Source organism: Miniopterus schreibersii (genome assembly GCF_964146895.1).
Source record: "Miniopterus schreibersii genome assembly, chromosome: 15".
NCBI lineage: Eukaryota > Metazoa > Chordata > Mammalia > Chiroptera > Miniopteridae > Miniopterus > Miniopterus schreibersii.
The window spans coordinates 13209701-13222629 of record NC_138115.1 but is presented as its reverse complement, the minus strand read 5'-3'; the positions used below and the strand labels follow the sequence as shown (position 1 = coordinate 13222629).

General features: G+C 50.3%; 1 protein-coding gene across 1 annotated transcript; it reads left to right on the top strand.

Moving 5' to 3' along the window:
- The first annotated feature begins 4526 nt into the window (after positions 1 to 4526).
- LOC308567501 (uncharacterized protein) lies at positions 4527 to 8615 on the top strand. Its single transcript, XM_081159139.1, has 2 exons — positions 4527 to 5091; positions 8007 to 8615. The coding sequence occupies exons 1-2, from the start codon at positions 4578 to 4580 to the stop codon at positions 8123 to 8125; spliced, it is 633 nt and encodes a 210-aa protein (XP_081015265.1). The 5' UTR covers positions 4527 to 4577; the 3' UTR covers positions 8126 to 8615.
- The last annotated feature ends 4314 nt before the right edge of the window (positions 8616 to 12929 follow it).

Below are 12929 nucleotides of genomic sequence, written 5' to 3'. Positions count from 1 at the left end.
GGGAGCTTGAAAGCCCATTTTGATGAGTTTGGTGTAAAATGAATCAGGCACATAGGGATTTAATTTCCCTCGAAAATTGCACAGCCTGAAGAATTAGCAAAATAAAGGTTAATGGCAAAAACGAGTGCTCGATCCTTGCCATCCCCCCAAGTTTGTATTTTGAAATGGGGAACAAGATCCTTAATTTCAGTGCCCCTTGGCCTTCGCGCTGGGCCGGATGGAAGCAGGATCTGGGAAAGGAGTGGAGTCTGTCCAAGTCTCCATTAACTCGGAGGGGAAGGGGCTTTGTAATCAGAGGAGTCCACTGATGAAAACTCTCCCAGAACACATCTTGTTTAGCTCTGTTTTTTTTCTCTCCGCACAATAGCAAATCATAACTCTAAGAGGGAGTAAAAATGTCACATCGCTCAAGGCAAGCTTGAATTTGATTTTCCCTCTGGCTTTGTCCTAAGGACACTGCCCAAACACATGGTGGGAGGAATCTTTTTAAACAAAGGGATCTTTTTTGCTTTGTGATAAGACTTTTGTCTGAGCCCCTGAGCCCACAGGGGACCAGCTCATGTGCCAGGAATTTAGGGTGGCCCACCCCACCCCACTTCTCTCTTCCTCAAGAGTTTCTAGCAGTCAGGCAGGAGATGGGGAATTTACAAGCCTGACTCACGTGGCTCATATCCAAGGGTGTTCCAGGGTGTTTCGTATTTTGGACATGCTTATCTTCCCAGGACAAAGCTCAAAGATGAAAGACTCTGAGAGCCTTTTATGGCCCACATTACACCTTCTGCCAGGACCTTCCCAAGGCACCAGGACGCCTCTCCTTGGCGTGGACATGCTTAGGGCAAAGCTGATGCTGAACATTGGCGAGTGATCTCAGAGAAGTAAACCTTGGCAGAGATGCCAAGCCCCGGAAATGCCAGCTTCAGGCCCAGCTACAAGCAGCAAGTAGCAGCAGAATAACCTGGTGTGTGAGAAATGCTCAGAAAGCACTGGGTCGAATGCTGCAGGTTCAAGTCTGGATCCCAGTCCCAGCTCTGCCACCAGCTCAAACACCTCAGACAATTACCTTCTCTGTGTCTCAGTGCCCTCATCCATAAACCGGAAAAATAATGGGAAACGTATAGTCTAAGATTAACCTCTATAAGATCCTACAACACAACCATCTCCCAACTGCCTGGGCAAACCATTCCCCACCCAAAGCGGCTGGGAGAAGGGCTGCCTGAGTGTTGGGGAGACTCAGCTCCCTAAGGCAGAGTGGAAGGGGTACCTCAACGAGGGGAGGGGGCTTGTAGGAAAGCCATTTAGCATGGTGGTTACAAGCATGAGCCAGGGGGCTCAAATCCTGGCCCTGCCACAGCCTCCGGCAGATCATTTACCCTCCCAGAAAACTGCCTCGGTTCTCTCTCCAATAAATTGGGGTAATGGGACCTACTCCATAGAGTGTTCTGAGTATTAACAGACAAATGCATGTGAAGAGCACATCACAGTGTCCAGTATATGGTCAGGGTTCACAAAATCACTACTGTGCGTGGGTGCCTAAGCTGATTCTCTGCACCGAGAGCTTAAACCCAGGAGGGGCTATGAAGGATGGTGAAGACTGGGTCCTAGAGAGCTTGTACACAGAGCTCCAGGCTTCAGATTGGGGTGGAGCCTCATCAGCGGGCAAGGATGGGCCAATGACAGAACTGCCAGCAAGGTGGGCTGTTGGTGGCCTGAAGGAGTGGCCAGATAGGTGGGCAGGGAGCTAGTTGGATCAGGTGCTCTATGGAAAGCCCCAGCTCACACCCCAGCCTCCCTGGTTTCCCAGCTTCAGAGTTCCCTTTCCCTTAGCACAGATGTAGGCCAGAGACAGGCCTGGGGGCTGGCCCACACCTTCCCAGAGGTCGCTGGAAGGGTTTTACATGGGTTAACAGATCTAGAGTAAGAAAATTATCATCATTAATAACATTAACGCTAGGCACTTCTTGTGATTATCTTCATTTTACAAAGGAGTTTGTCGGAGCCCAGAAAGGTTAAGTGGCTTGCCTGAAGTCGCACAGGGTAGTGACAACCAAGGCCCTGATAAAACCCGGAAGCCTAAATTTAGGAATGGGGGTCTGGGACAGGGTGGGACTCAGAATCCAAAAGCAGCTCTCCTTGTGGGCCGTCGGCTGTCCTTGGGCCCTTCAGAAGGCAGCACTTTCGGGGTGCTTCTTTGCTCCCCTCCCCTTCCTTCCCCTCCCCTTCCCTATCCACCCCGCAGGGGAGCCCCTGGTAGGCCCCCCTGCTCCCTCTGGTTGTCAGCCTCTTGAGCGGGAGGACGGCCAGCCGGCTGTCATTGCCAAGGTGACCGCCAGGGGTCGCCTTGGACACGCAAATTGCTGCAGCCCCAGCGGGCGGAAGCCGCGAGGTCACCAAAGCCCCAGGAGGGGACCCTCACCTCTGCCCCCTCGTGCTCCCCGCCCCTGGGCTTGCCAGCCCAGGGGCGGGGGCGATCTGGGTCAGGGAGGCTTTCTCGAGTTCGGAGATCGTACGCCACGTCGCGGTCCTGCCACCCCTCGGTTCGGCAACTGCTGACCCCCCCCCCTCGTCCCCGCTGCAGCCGAGCCGCCGCGCAGCCCCCCTGTCGTCGGGGGCCTTTCCCGGAGCTTCTGCCGTACCCCAGGCTGTACCCCAGAAGCACGGGCGCGGTGCTGAGCAACCGCGCGGCGTTCATAGAAGGCCCTCCGTGCAGAAAGAATGGTGCTTACAAGCAGATGTTGGTTTTTTAAACGTTTTCATTAATTTTTAGACAGAGAGGAAGGGGGAGGGAGGAAGGGCAGGGAGAGAGGGATGGAGAGAAACATGGGTGAGAAACATCACCCATCAGCTGCCTCCAGCGCGCCCCCTACTGGGGGTCAAGCCCCCAACCGGGGATGTGCCCTGACTGGGAACCAACCGGGACCTCTTGGTTCACGGGTCGCTGCTCAACCACTGAGCCACACCGTCCAGGCTACATACAGCCAGGTTTTAAAAGCCTGGATTTAAAATGTGTTTGCACAATTAATCAGCGACTACAGTGAGTGCTCCAAAGGAGACATACAGACCCAGGCTGTCCCACTTAACCTGCTGGCTCGCACTCTTCCCAAATTCCCCAAACTTCCTCATAGCCCTCATCTTACAGTTGGGAAGACTGAGGCCAGAGGGCAGTCTCTGCAGCTGTGTCCTTTCTTGCCTTTCAGACTGGGAGTCTCACTCTGTAACAGGCTTCCCTCACTCTGCCTGGCTCACTCATGTTCATAGTTCAGGTCTCATTCAAAGGACACCTCTTCTAGGGAGTCTCCCCTGACCATCGCACATTCCCTGCCTCCCCTTCTATCCATCCAGTTAAGAGTCTATCTCCCCTTCTGGGCTGTGAAACCCTCAGGACAGGAAGCAACGGACTCTGTCCCTCCTCATCTACCTTTAGTACCTGGCTCTGTGTCTGGCATAGGCTCAAAAGCAAATGAATGTTTGTTGAATGAATAAAAAAGAGCACACTTGGCAGAGAGTGAAAAGGTGAGTGGCCCCAGGGCATGATGGGTAACCTCCTTCTCACTGGTACTCACCCCTGGAGGGCCCTGGTCAGGGAGGCAGTTGGGTGCTGCTGGAGTCCTGGGGGGTCCTCCTCTGCCCCGCCCTGCTCCAGCCTCTCTCATGGTGCTTGTCACACGCCGTGGTAGAGTTCTGTGTTTGTCATAAGTGGCATGGGTTTTGGCGTCAATCCCAGAGTGACCATGTACCGTTGCTGAGCTCAGTTTCCTCATCTGGAAAAGTGAGGTAAGAAGCTTGTTGGTGAGTCACTGTGAGGATTAAGTGAAATCTCTCAGTAAAACCCAGTTCAGGGCCTGGCACAGAGGAACCACCACATACCAACCGTGTGCCCCGGAGCAAGCTCATCCTTTCCCTAAGCCTCCATCTGAAAAGGCGGCTATGGGAGCCCCAGTAATTAAGGGGTGATCTAAGGCATGTGCAGCACAGCACAGCAGCAGGTACCAAGCAGGGGCTTATTAAACAGCTGCTGACACTCATGGAGGGCGGCCCCACGCCGGCACTGCCCCAGGTTGGGATACGCTGGCCTAATGTCATCCTCTCAATACTAAGGGTACCCATGGTCATCCCATTGTGCCCAGCTGTGTCTAAGGAGCTGGCATCCAGAGTCGTTATGGCAACCCACCCCCACGCCCAGCCATGTGTCCAGAGCTTTCTGAGGGAGGAAAATAGACTTCTCTTTGGCCCCTCTGGGGTTCCTGGTGCATAGTAGGTGTACACTGGAGTTTGCTAAATGAAATAGAGGCTATGACACCCCATATACCATCCCAAGGCCCCTGAGTCAGAACACAGCCTCCTGCCAAGCTCCCTGGGTGGGTTGTGGTGGCTTTGCGCTCTTTTCCCCTGGTCTCTCCTACAGCCTATGAATGGCCCCTAGTCCCCCTGTCCTCAGCCCCTCCTCTCCAGCAGGACCTTGGCAACCCAGCCCTCATTGGCTGCACATATCCTTGGAGACGAGACGGCAGCAATGCAAACACAGGCCAGAGAACTGTGGGCAGAATGCTTCCAACCTCCCCCTGCTCCCTCTCTCCGCCATGAAGGATCTGCTCACCTCCCGGAACCAAGGCTACTGGCAGGAGCGCATCAGGAAGGAGGCTGCCGCTCGAGTCGCCTGGAAGATCAACTATGGCCACAAGTACCCCAAGGAAGGACCCCTGCGCAGGAAGAGGCCCCAGCCAGCTGCATTCAGCTCAGGCCTGGGAGTAGGGTCCTTGCCTGTCACCAGCTCCCCTGACAGAAGGACTGGATTGCCAGAGACCAGGAGACTCAGGGATCAGCCATCCAGGAAAGTAGGTGTCCAGGGCCCTCAGTCCAGGGGAGACAGAGCCTGGGAGGTCCAAAGAGCAATTCCGGGGCCAGCAGACCAGACTAGACCGGCGGGCTTAGAAATGAGGCAGGTGCCTCCGAGCACCCTGCAGCTGCTCTTCCAAGGCATCTCCCATGACGGCCAAGGCCGGGCCTTGTACCTCCAGGAGCGGCATCGGCAGAAGCCGGAGGAGAAGTTTCAGTACCCAGTCTTGTCATCCTGGGAGTACGGCTGGCACCTGGGTAAGGGCCACCACCATCTTGCCATTCCAGGCCTCTGCAGGCAGGCCCAGCCTCTCTGCAGCCTCCTGCTTTGTCACCCCTCACTCACCAGCACATCCTCCTGGCTCACTGCTCTCTGCGCAGGCCAGGCACCTTCTCCCCTCCAGGCCTTTGCACGTTCAGGTGTCTCTACCTGGAATATTCCTCCTGCCTCTCTCTCTGCTGGCTCGCTTTCATATGTCACTGCCTCTGGGAGTCTTCTGAGAGTCTTCCAGGCAGATTTGAGTCCACCTCTGTGCTTTGGCAGCTTTTTTTTTTTAACATATATTTTTAAAATCGATTTCAGAGAGAGGAAGGGAGAGGGAGAGAGAGAAAGATAGAAACATCAATGATGAGAGAATCATTGATCCACTGCCTCCTGCACACCCCCTACTGCAGATCGAGCCTGCAACCCGGACATGTGCCCTGACCGGGAATCAAACCGCAGTCTCCTGGTTCACAGGTTGACACTCAACAGTTGATCTATGGTGGCCAGGCATTTGTCAGCTTTTTGAGTCTGCAAAAGCCCTAGGCCCACTGTGTCACCATTTCTTGCGTCTCCATCTGGTCTGGTGAGCCCTGTGGGTTTCAGGACTTCTTAGTTAACCTTATTAATGTCCTCCCAGCTTGGGGCTGGTACTCAATGACCGTGGAATGAGTGATCAGATGAATGAATATAAACTAGGGAATGAGGCCTCCATTTGGAATCAGGAAATGTTAATTCAACTCTTGGTTATACCACTTCCAAGTTGTGTGAGCTCAAGCAAGAACCTTAACTTCCCTGGGCCTCAGGTTCCATATCTGAAAAATGAGAATAAATTAGTATCTGCCTTCCTGTGTCACAGAGTTTTGGGGAAATCAGATGGGAAAGCACCTTGAAGAGGAATTATCCTCACAAACATCCCATGAGGTGGGTAGGACTGACATTCATTCATTCAACATGTGATCCTCTCATTCAGAATCCCAACTCTGCCCCAAATGAGTTTGTGAATGAGAAAGCTCAGAAGAATGACCTAGTTTGCACTTAGGAAGCCTGGGTTTGAATTTTAGTTTGTTCATTGATTCATTCAACAAATGAGCACTTGATATGCATCAGGCACCTTTTGTCCCAGGGGTACCGTAGAGAGCAAGACAGACAGGGCCCCTCACAGAGAGCTGACAACGAACAAGAGGCACCTTCACTCTTCCAGGACCGAGCTCCAGAGCAGAGCTTCCCAAGCTTTACTGCGCACAGGGACCACCTGGGAATCTCATTAAAATGTAGGTTCCCATCCAGCAGGGGAGGGCCAGATGGACGAGATTCTGCACTTCCAACAAGCCCCCCAATAACACCGACGCTGCTGGTCCGTGGACCACACTTGAGAGACAAAGCTATAGAAAGAAAGAAACCAAGAGAAGGAGATGGAGACTGAGGGGCTGCTATGGTAGATGGGTGGTCAGGGAAGGCCCAGTGGGGAGGGGGCATTTGAGCAGTGTCCTGAGTCCTATCTACTCCATCGGTTCTTCTGAAAAAAACCTGACACCCTGTGCCACAGAGCGAATCTCACTTTAGGACAGTGCAGGTCTTCCCTGTTCCTCCCTCCTGCCAGGCCCATGGTCCTCGCCCACTGCCTGCGAAGCCACTGCCAGATGTGAGGCCACCAGATCGAGCAAATTAAAGTACAGGATGCCCAGCCCGGCTGGCATGGTTCAGTGGTTGAGTGTCGACCTATGAACCAGGGGGGGTCACAGTTCAATTCCTGGTCAGGGCACTTGCCAGGGTTGCAGGCTCAATCCCCAATAGGGGGCGTGCAGGAGGCAGCAGATCAATAACTCTCATCCTTATTGTTTCTATCTCTCTCTTCCTCTCCCTTCCTCTCTCTGAAATCAATAAAAACATTTTTTAAAAAAAAAGTATAGTATTCCCAGTTACATTTGAGTTTCAGGTAATCAATTTTTTAGTATAGGTTTGCTCCAAATATTGCATGGGATGTACTTATATTGAAATTTATTTCTTGTTTATCTTGAAATACAAATGTAACAGGGCTTCATGTATTTTATCCAGTAACCTGAACATTGGAGTGGGGATGCTGGTTCTGGATCCCCTTGGGTACTAGAGCCATGCCGGCTTCAGGGTGAAGACAGGAGACTTGTTCTCCATGGTGGTTCTGCTTAAGCTCACAGTTGCTCTGAAACATCCTGTAAGCCTCTGGCTTCATGCCCCTAACCCAACCAGTTCAGGGGCCAGATGGGAAAGAGATGACAGACCTCCTGCTGACCACTTCTCCAACCTCCCCAACATGTTACAGACAGAAGATGTATCATCCCAGTGGGAGCAAAGACTCAGCTGGGTCAGCCCCAAATGCCCCTTTACAGAGAGAAAGCACCAATCTAGTGCCCGGCATATAGTAAATGCTCAACAAATGGTGACTGGTATTATTATTAATTATTATTCCAACAGACAGGTTTTGCAACCTATGGGCATGGGCAGGACCCTGGAGGTGCTCACCATGGAGCACTGGGATGGGTGGGGTGGCACTAGACTGGGGGAGCAATGTGATGAGGGGTAAGTGAGCTTGGGGTAGGGATGGGTTTAAACTAGTTAACAATTGGAAAGGTCTGCATTCCGTCCATCAGGGCACATCCTGGCACTTGAGCCAAAGCAGGGTCTCAAGGTCCCGTGCCGTGCCAGGCGTACCCATTAGTTGTTGGATCCTAGGAAGGGATGGGGTCCTATGGTAGAGGTCAAGGGGCAAAAGGGGCAGTGTCTGTTCCTAACTGTGCAGAGGAACGCACTATTTTAACAACTGGAGCGGCTGGAGCAGTGTGTGCCTGACGACCCTCAGCCCTTTGGGTTGGGCGAGGACGGGCTGGAGGCATGGTGGCCCCAGCTCACCCGGACCTTTGCTGTGTTCCAGGGGATGCCATCAAGGACACCAAGCCTTCAGTGCATGCCAGGTCCCAATCCATCACACAGACCTTTTACACCAAAAATAGTGTCTTCCATTTTCCACGGCGAACAGACCAGCTAATGTGAACTCGCGGGCTTCAGAAGTGGCTCCTTCCCTTTCCCTGGCCCGCTGGGCCTGCGGAGCAGCGATGCTGGACGCTGCTCGCCGCCCACCCTCGCCTTCGGGGCAGCCCCACCTCTGCTGTGCGTGCTACCCCCGGGTTCAGGGAGGGTCCCCTGCTGCCCCGACTGCCCTCGGTGACCTCAGCTCCCGACAGAGCTCCGCCGGCCATCCCCAGCCTGTGCCATCTCCTGCACAAACAGTGGAGTCTCCACGTGGTCCAGCTTCAGACCTGGGGCAGCAGAGGTCTTTAGGTGCTAAGGGGATGGGAATATGTCCCTGTCCCCACTCTCTCTACAGTCTGTGTAGCCCACAGTTCAGGGAAGAAGTTGTTCCCATGTTTGTTTATTGCTTCTCCCATCCAGACCCTGCATGGTTCAGGATTGTCTCAGTGCTATAACAAACAGCCCCTAAATCCCAGTTGCTTAAACCAATAAAGATATATTTCTTGACAGCACAGTGCAGTCTGCTGTTCTCTGGGCCACCTGCCACATGCTGACCTGGGGACTGAGGCCTCTCCCACCTGGTGGCTCCGCCATGTCCTAGGACCTCAGAGTCCTGCCCTGAGTCCTCTATGATCAACTTGGGGGTGGGGGAAGAGAGACAAAGAGCCTGGAGAGGATGTGCCCACTCTTCACCACCTTGGCGTGGAGCTGACAAACCTCCCTTCCTAGCACAGTCTGCTGATCATGTGATTTCTGGGTGCGAGAAGGCTGGGAGTGCTGTGTAACTGGGAGAAAGGGTTCCGACACCTGGCCCATTTCTGCCAGGGTGCCCCATGTGCCCTGTGGCTGATCTGGGGGGTGGATTTGAAATCAGCCACCCCCTTAAACTCAGAAGTACCCTCCTGTATTAGTTTGCTAGGGTTGCTGTAACAAAGTACCACAAACGGGGTGACTTGAAATCACAGAAATGTATTGTCTCTCAGTTCCGGAAAACTAAAAATCCCTTTGAAACCTGCAGGGTGTCCTGCCTCGCCCCCTCCTGGCTTCCCTGGAGCGCCCGCAGTCCTGGGCCTTCCTGGGCTCGCAGCCGCATGATTCGCCTTCGCCTTCGTCATCGCATAGCACTCTCCCTGTGTGTGTTTGCTGTCACATGGCCATCTTCTTACTAGGACACTGGTCATATTGGAGTAGGAGCTGGTTCTACTCCAGCATGACTCACCTTAACTAATTACGTCTGTTATGATCCTATTTCCAAATAAGGACACATTCTGCGGTACTGGCAATTAGGACTTCACCATATCTTTTTTGAGGGGGACACATTCAACCCATAATACCTCCGTCTGCTAGCTAGGGGTGACCCCTTGGTTACTGGGGTCATCTTGACAGGCCTTCCTACTTTCCTTGGGACAAGGCCTCTCCTGGAATCCCAGACCTGTGTAGTGTTGGTGCACAGAACAGCTCATTGCTTCCAAGGCCTCTGGCATGTGGGGAGCCCAGAGTCATCCTGCACACAGCTTTCTGTGAAGCCACAACGCTCGTGGGCACATCTTGCTTAATCAGGGCACTGTGGCACCCCTCCACCCCACCCGTCAAAGAGCAGCCCCCTGGGCTGACCAAAGGAGGAACTGGTAAAGTAACTGCTCCAGTGAGAGCCACCCCCAGAGGAATCCCAGCGAGGCCACTGAAAACTGCAAATTGAACTAACTTCCCTGGGTTTGCCTCGTAAACTTTGGTAAAGTGATTGAGCGGGAAAGAGCAAGAGGCAGAGAGCATGAGCAGGGCCAGTGTGTGCCCGGGATTCTTCCAGGACTCACACGGAGGCCTTGCAAACCTGGGGTGCTCAACACATAACTGCCAAATTTAATCAGCTGCCACACAGCCCCCCGGCTTCCTCTGGGGTCACTGACTGAAAACAACGAACATTGATGTAGGAGCTCCAGTGGGCCAGTCCTAGGTTGGGCCCCTAGGGCACACAGGGGAGAGATCTTGGGGCTCACAGCCCGGAGGGAGAAAGGCTGGGATGGGGAAAGTGGGCACCTTTGGAGCACAGACGCAGCACCAAAGCCAGATTAGGAGGCTTCCTGAGGGAGGTCACCACTATTTCTGTCCTTTAATGAACCAATGCTCAGAAAATGTGTAGCCAGGGCCTGGCTCTGTATATGTGAATTATATTAATTATGATGATGGTGCTCTCTATCAGTGGCAAACCTGCAAGCTGCTTCCAAGAGGACAGGCTACCACCAGGGCAGCCTTTCTCACTTGGGATTTTGTGAGTAAATTAAGCCTTACTGAAAACTATTCGGGTAATTATTCTCAGTTCTCCCAAAGAAGGTACCACATAGCTAGCTGATTCATGACAAGCAGTAGATACCCTAGGATGTTAGGATTTAATTTTTCTGGGCAATTATTTATTTATGTAGTTAATGAGCACCTGTATGTGCAGAGCTTTTTCTAAGCCTACATTGTCCAGTTCAGCAGGCATGAGCCTCATGTATCCACTGAACATTTAAAATGTGTCTCATTCCAAATTGAGATGTGCCTTAAGAATAAAAGACACATCAGATTTCAGAGATTTTATATGATAAAAAATGTAAAATATCTCATTGTTTTATATTGAATTACATTTTAAATTTTTTATGTATTGGTTTAAATCAAGGATTGGCAAACTTTCTGTGCAGAGAACTAGATAGTAAATATTTTCAGCTTTGTGGGCCATCTGGTCTCAATTATAAAACTATTCAACTCTGCTGTTGTAGTGTAAAAGCAGCTGCAGACAGAGCATAAACAAATGTGCATGGCTGTGTTCTAATAAAACTTTATTTAAAAAAACAGGTGGTGGACTAGATTTGACCCACAGGCTATAGTTTGCTGAACCCTAGGTTAAATAAAACATACTATTAAAATTAAGTTTACTTGTTTCTTTTTTCTTTTTCTTTTTTTTTAAGTGACTACAAGAAAACTTCGAGTTACAAATTGGCTCATGTGATGTCCCTATTGGACCTACACATTTTGCAAGTATGAGGGATAAGATTGTTAACCTGGGAGAAGAGAGTGTGTGTGTGTGTGTGTGTGTGTGTGTAGGGGTGATGCGTGAATTCCTTTGATAACCTACCCAGAGCGTGTGAAGTTGGCTCCTCTGCTCGGCTTCCCCACTGCTGAGTATGGAGCCTAAAGGCCCATTATCTCACAGCTGCTTCCTGGGGGTATTGGAACCTGCGCTCTTTCTAGTTCCATCCTTTGACTAAAGGGAAGTTACCCGAAATACCACGAGGTGGCGCTGTCGGACCGCAGGGTATGGTGGTTGGACTGGGGAAACCTGCATTCTCCATCATTAGGCCCTGTCTTCTACTTGCTGTGTAGCCTTGGACTTCAATTTCCTCAGCTGTAAAATGGGGTTATGTTAGACTAATGAAAATGTGAACTTTGGAGGCAGACTGACCTGATTTGACTTCTGACTCCACCAGGGCCACATTATGATTTTTGTGGGTCTTAGGCACTTCTGCCTTCATAAGTCTCTTCTTACATTAAAAAAAATTAAGAATTATATTTTACAACCACATTGGTATAAAGAAAAATATATTAATGCTATACATTAAAATTTTTCTTCAACCTAAAATGGTATTTTTTTCTACCTTATTCTGAAAGAAATTAAAATATTTCCATAGCCATAACAGTATTGTGGGCCTTAGACCCCATGACTACTATGTCTCATAGAGGAGTTGCCCTGGGCTCCACTCACCAGCTGTGTGACTATGGGCAAGTTGTTTAACTTCTCTGGGCCTCAGTTTCCTCATCTATAAAATGGGGATGACAACAGACCCCCACCTTTTTAGTGCTGTGGTGGAATTTAGTGAGATAGTATATATCATGCCTTCTTAGAACACAGCCTGGCACAGAGCAAGCCTTGGCAAATGGCAGTTATTATTATTATCATTATTTATTATTATTATTACTATCTTTAAAGATATTTTAAGCTCTAGCTTCTATGAAACTATTAAAATATCTCAAACAAGCAGGAATCGCAAAATAAGTAAGTCAGAAAAATTAAATGAAACTTCCAGGATTTTTGATATGGGAAGTAAAAGAGTTTCTTAAAGCAGAGAGGATCAGGAGGAGTTTTTACAAATGACTAGTACATATTTTCTCCTGCCATCAGGGAACCCATAGAAGTAGGAACATGGGCTTGCTCCAATCAGCCGGCACCTGGGTCACCTAGGTCACCTAGGGAATATGTGCCAGCTGGGCAGACTCCTGAAAAAGGTGTGTGTGTGTGTGTGTGTGTGTGTGGCATTTGTCTTAGAGGGGGAGATTTGCATGCAGTTTTGAAGGCCATGAAAGCCTTATACCTACGGAGAGAGAGACACTGTGTTGGCAGGGAAGATGGGCAAAGAGGGAAGGAGTGCTTTAGGCAGAGGGAACAGCATGTGCAAAGGCCTGAGGCCAGTGGGGAAAGGGCAAGTTCAAGGAACCACAGTGAAGTTTACCTTTAGGTGGATTTTAAGGTTTTAGTTCTTCTGTCCTGTTGACATCCCATTTTATATACTTCAAATATTATTTGAAAAACTTTAATACACTAAAGGACACTGTTAATTTTTTAAACCCTAATTTATGCTCTCAAAAATCACTCCCTAACTGTTTAAATTAGGTGTTTCCATCTGGATTTCTAAAAGAAAAAATACAACAATTTACTACCCAATATCTGCTCCCTATTGCTCAAATATTTTCTTTATTTTTTTTAAAAAAGGGAAACTCTGTATTATCTTTTTAATATTTGGGGGACGGTGTTTTGAATATGCATTTTTAACTGAAAAAACATTCATAAATT

Bases quoted from the DNA above. Each gene is read 5' to 3' on its own strand.
- LOC308567501 (XM_081159139.1), top strand. From the start codon at position 4,578: ATGAAGGATCTGCTCACCTCCCGGAACCAAGGCTACTGGCAGGAGCGC. The intron at 5,092-8,006 runs GTAAGGGCCACC...GCTGTGTTCCAG, and splicing joins GGAGTACGGCTGGCACCTGG to GGGATGCCATCAAGGACACC.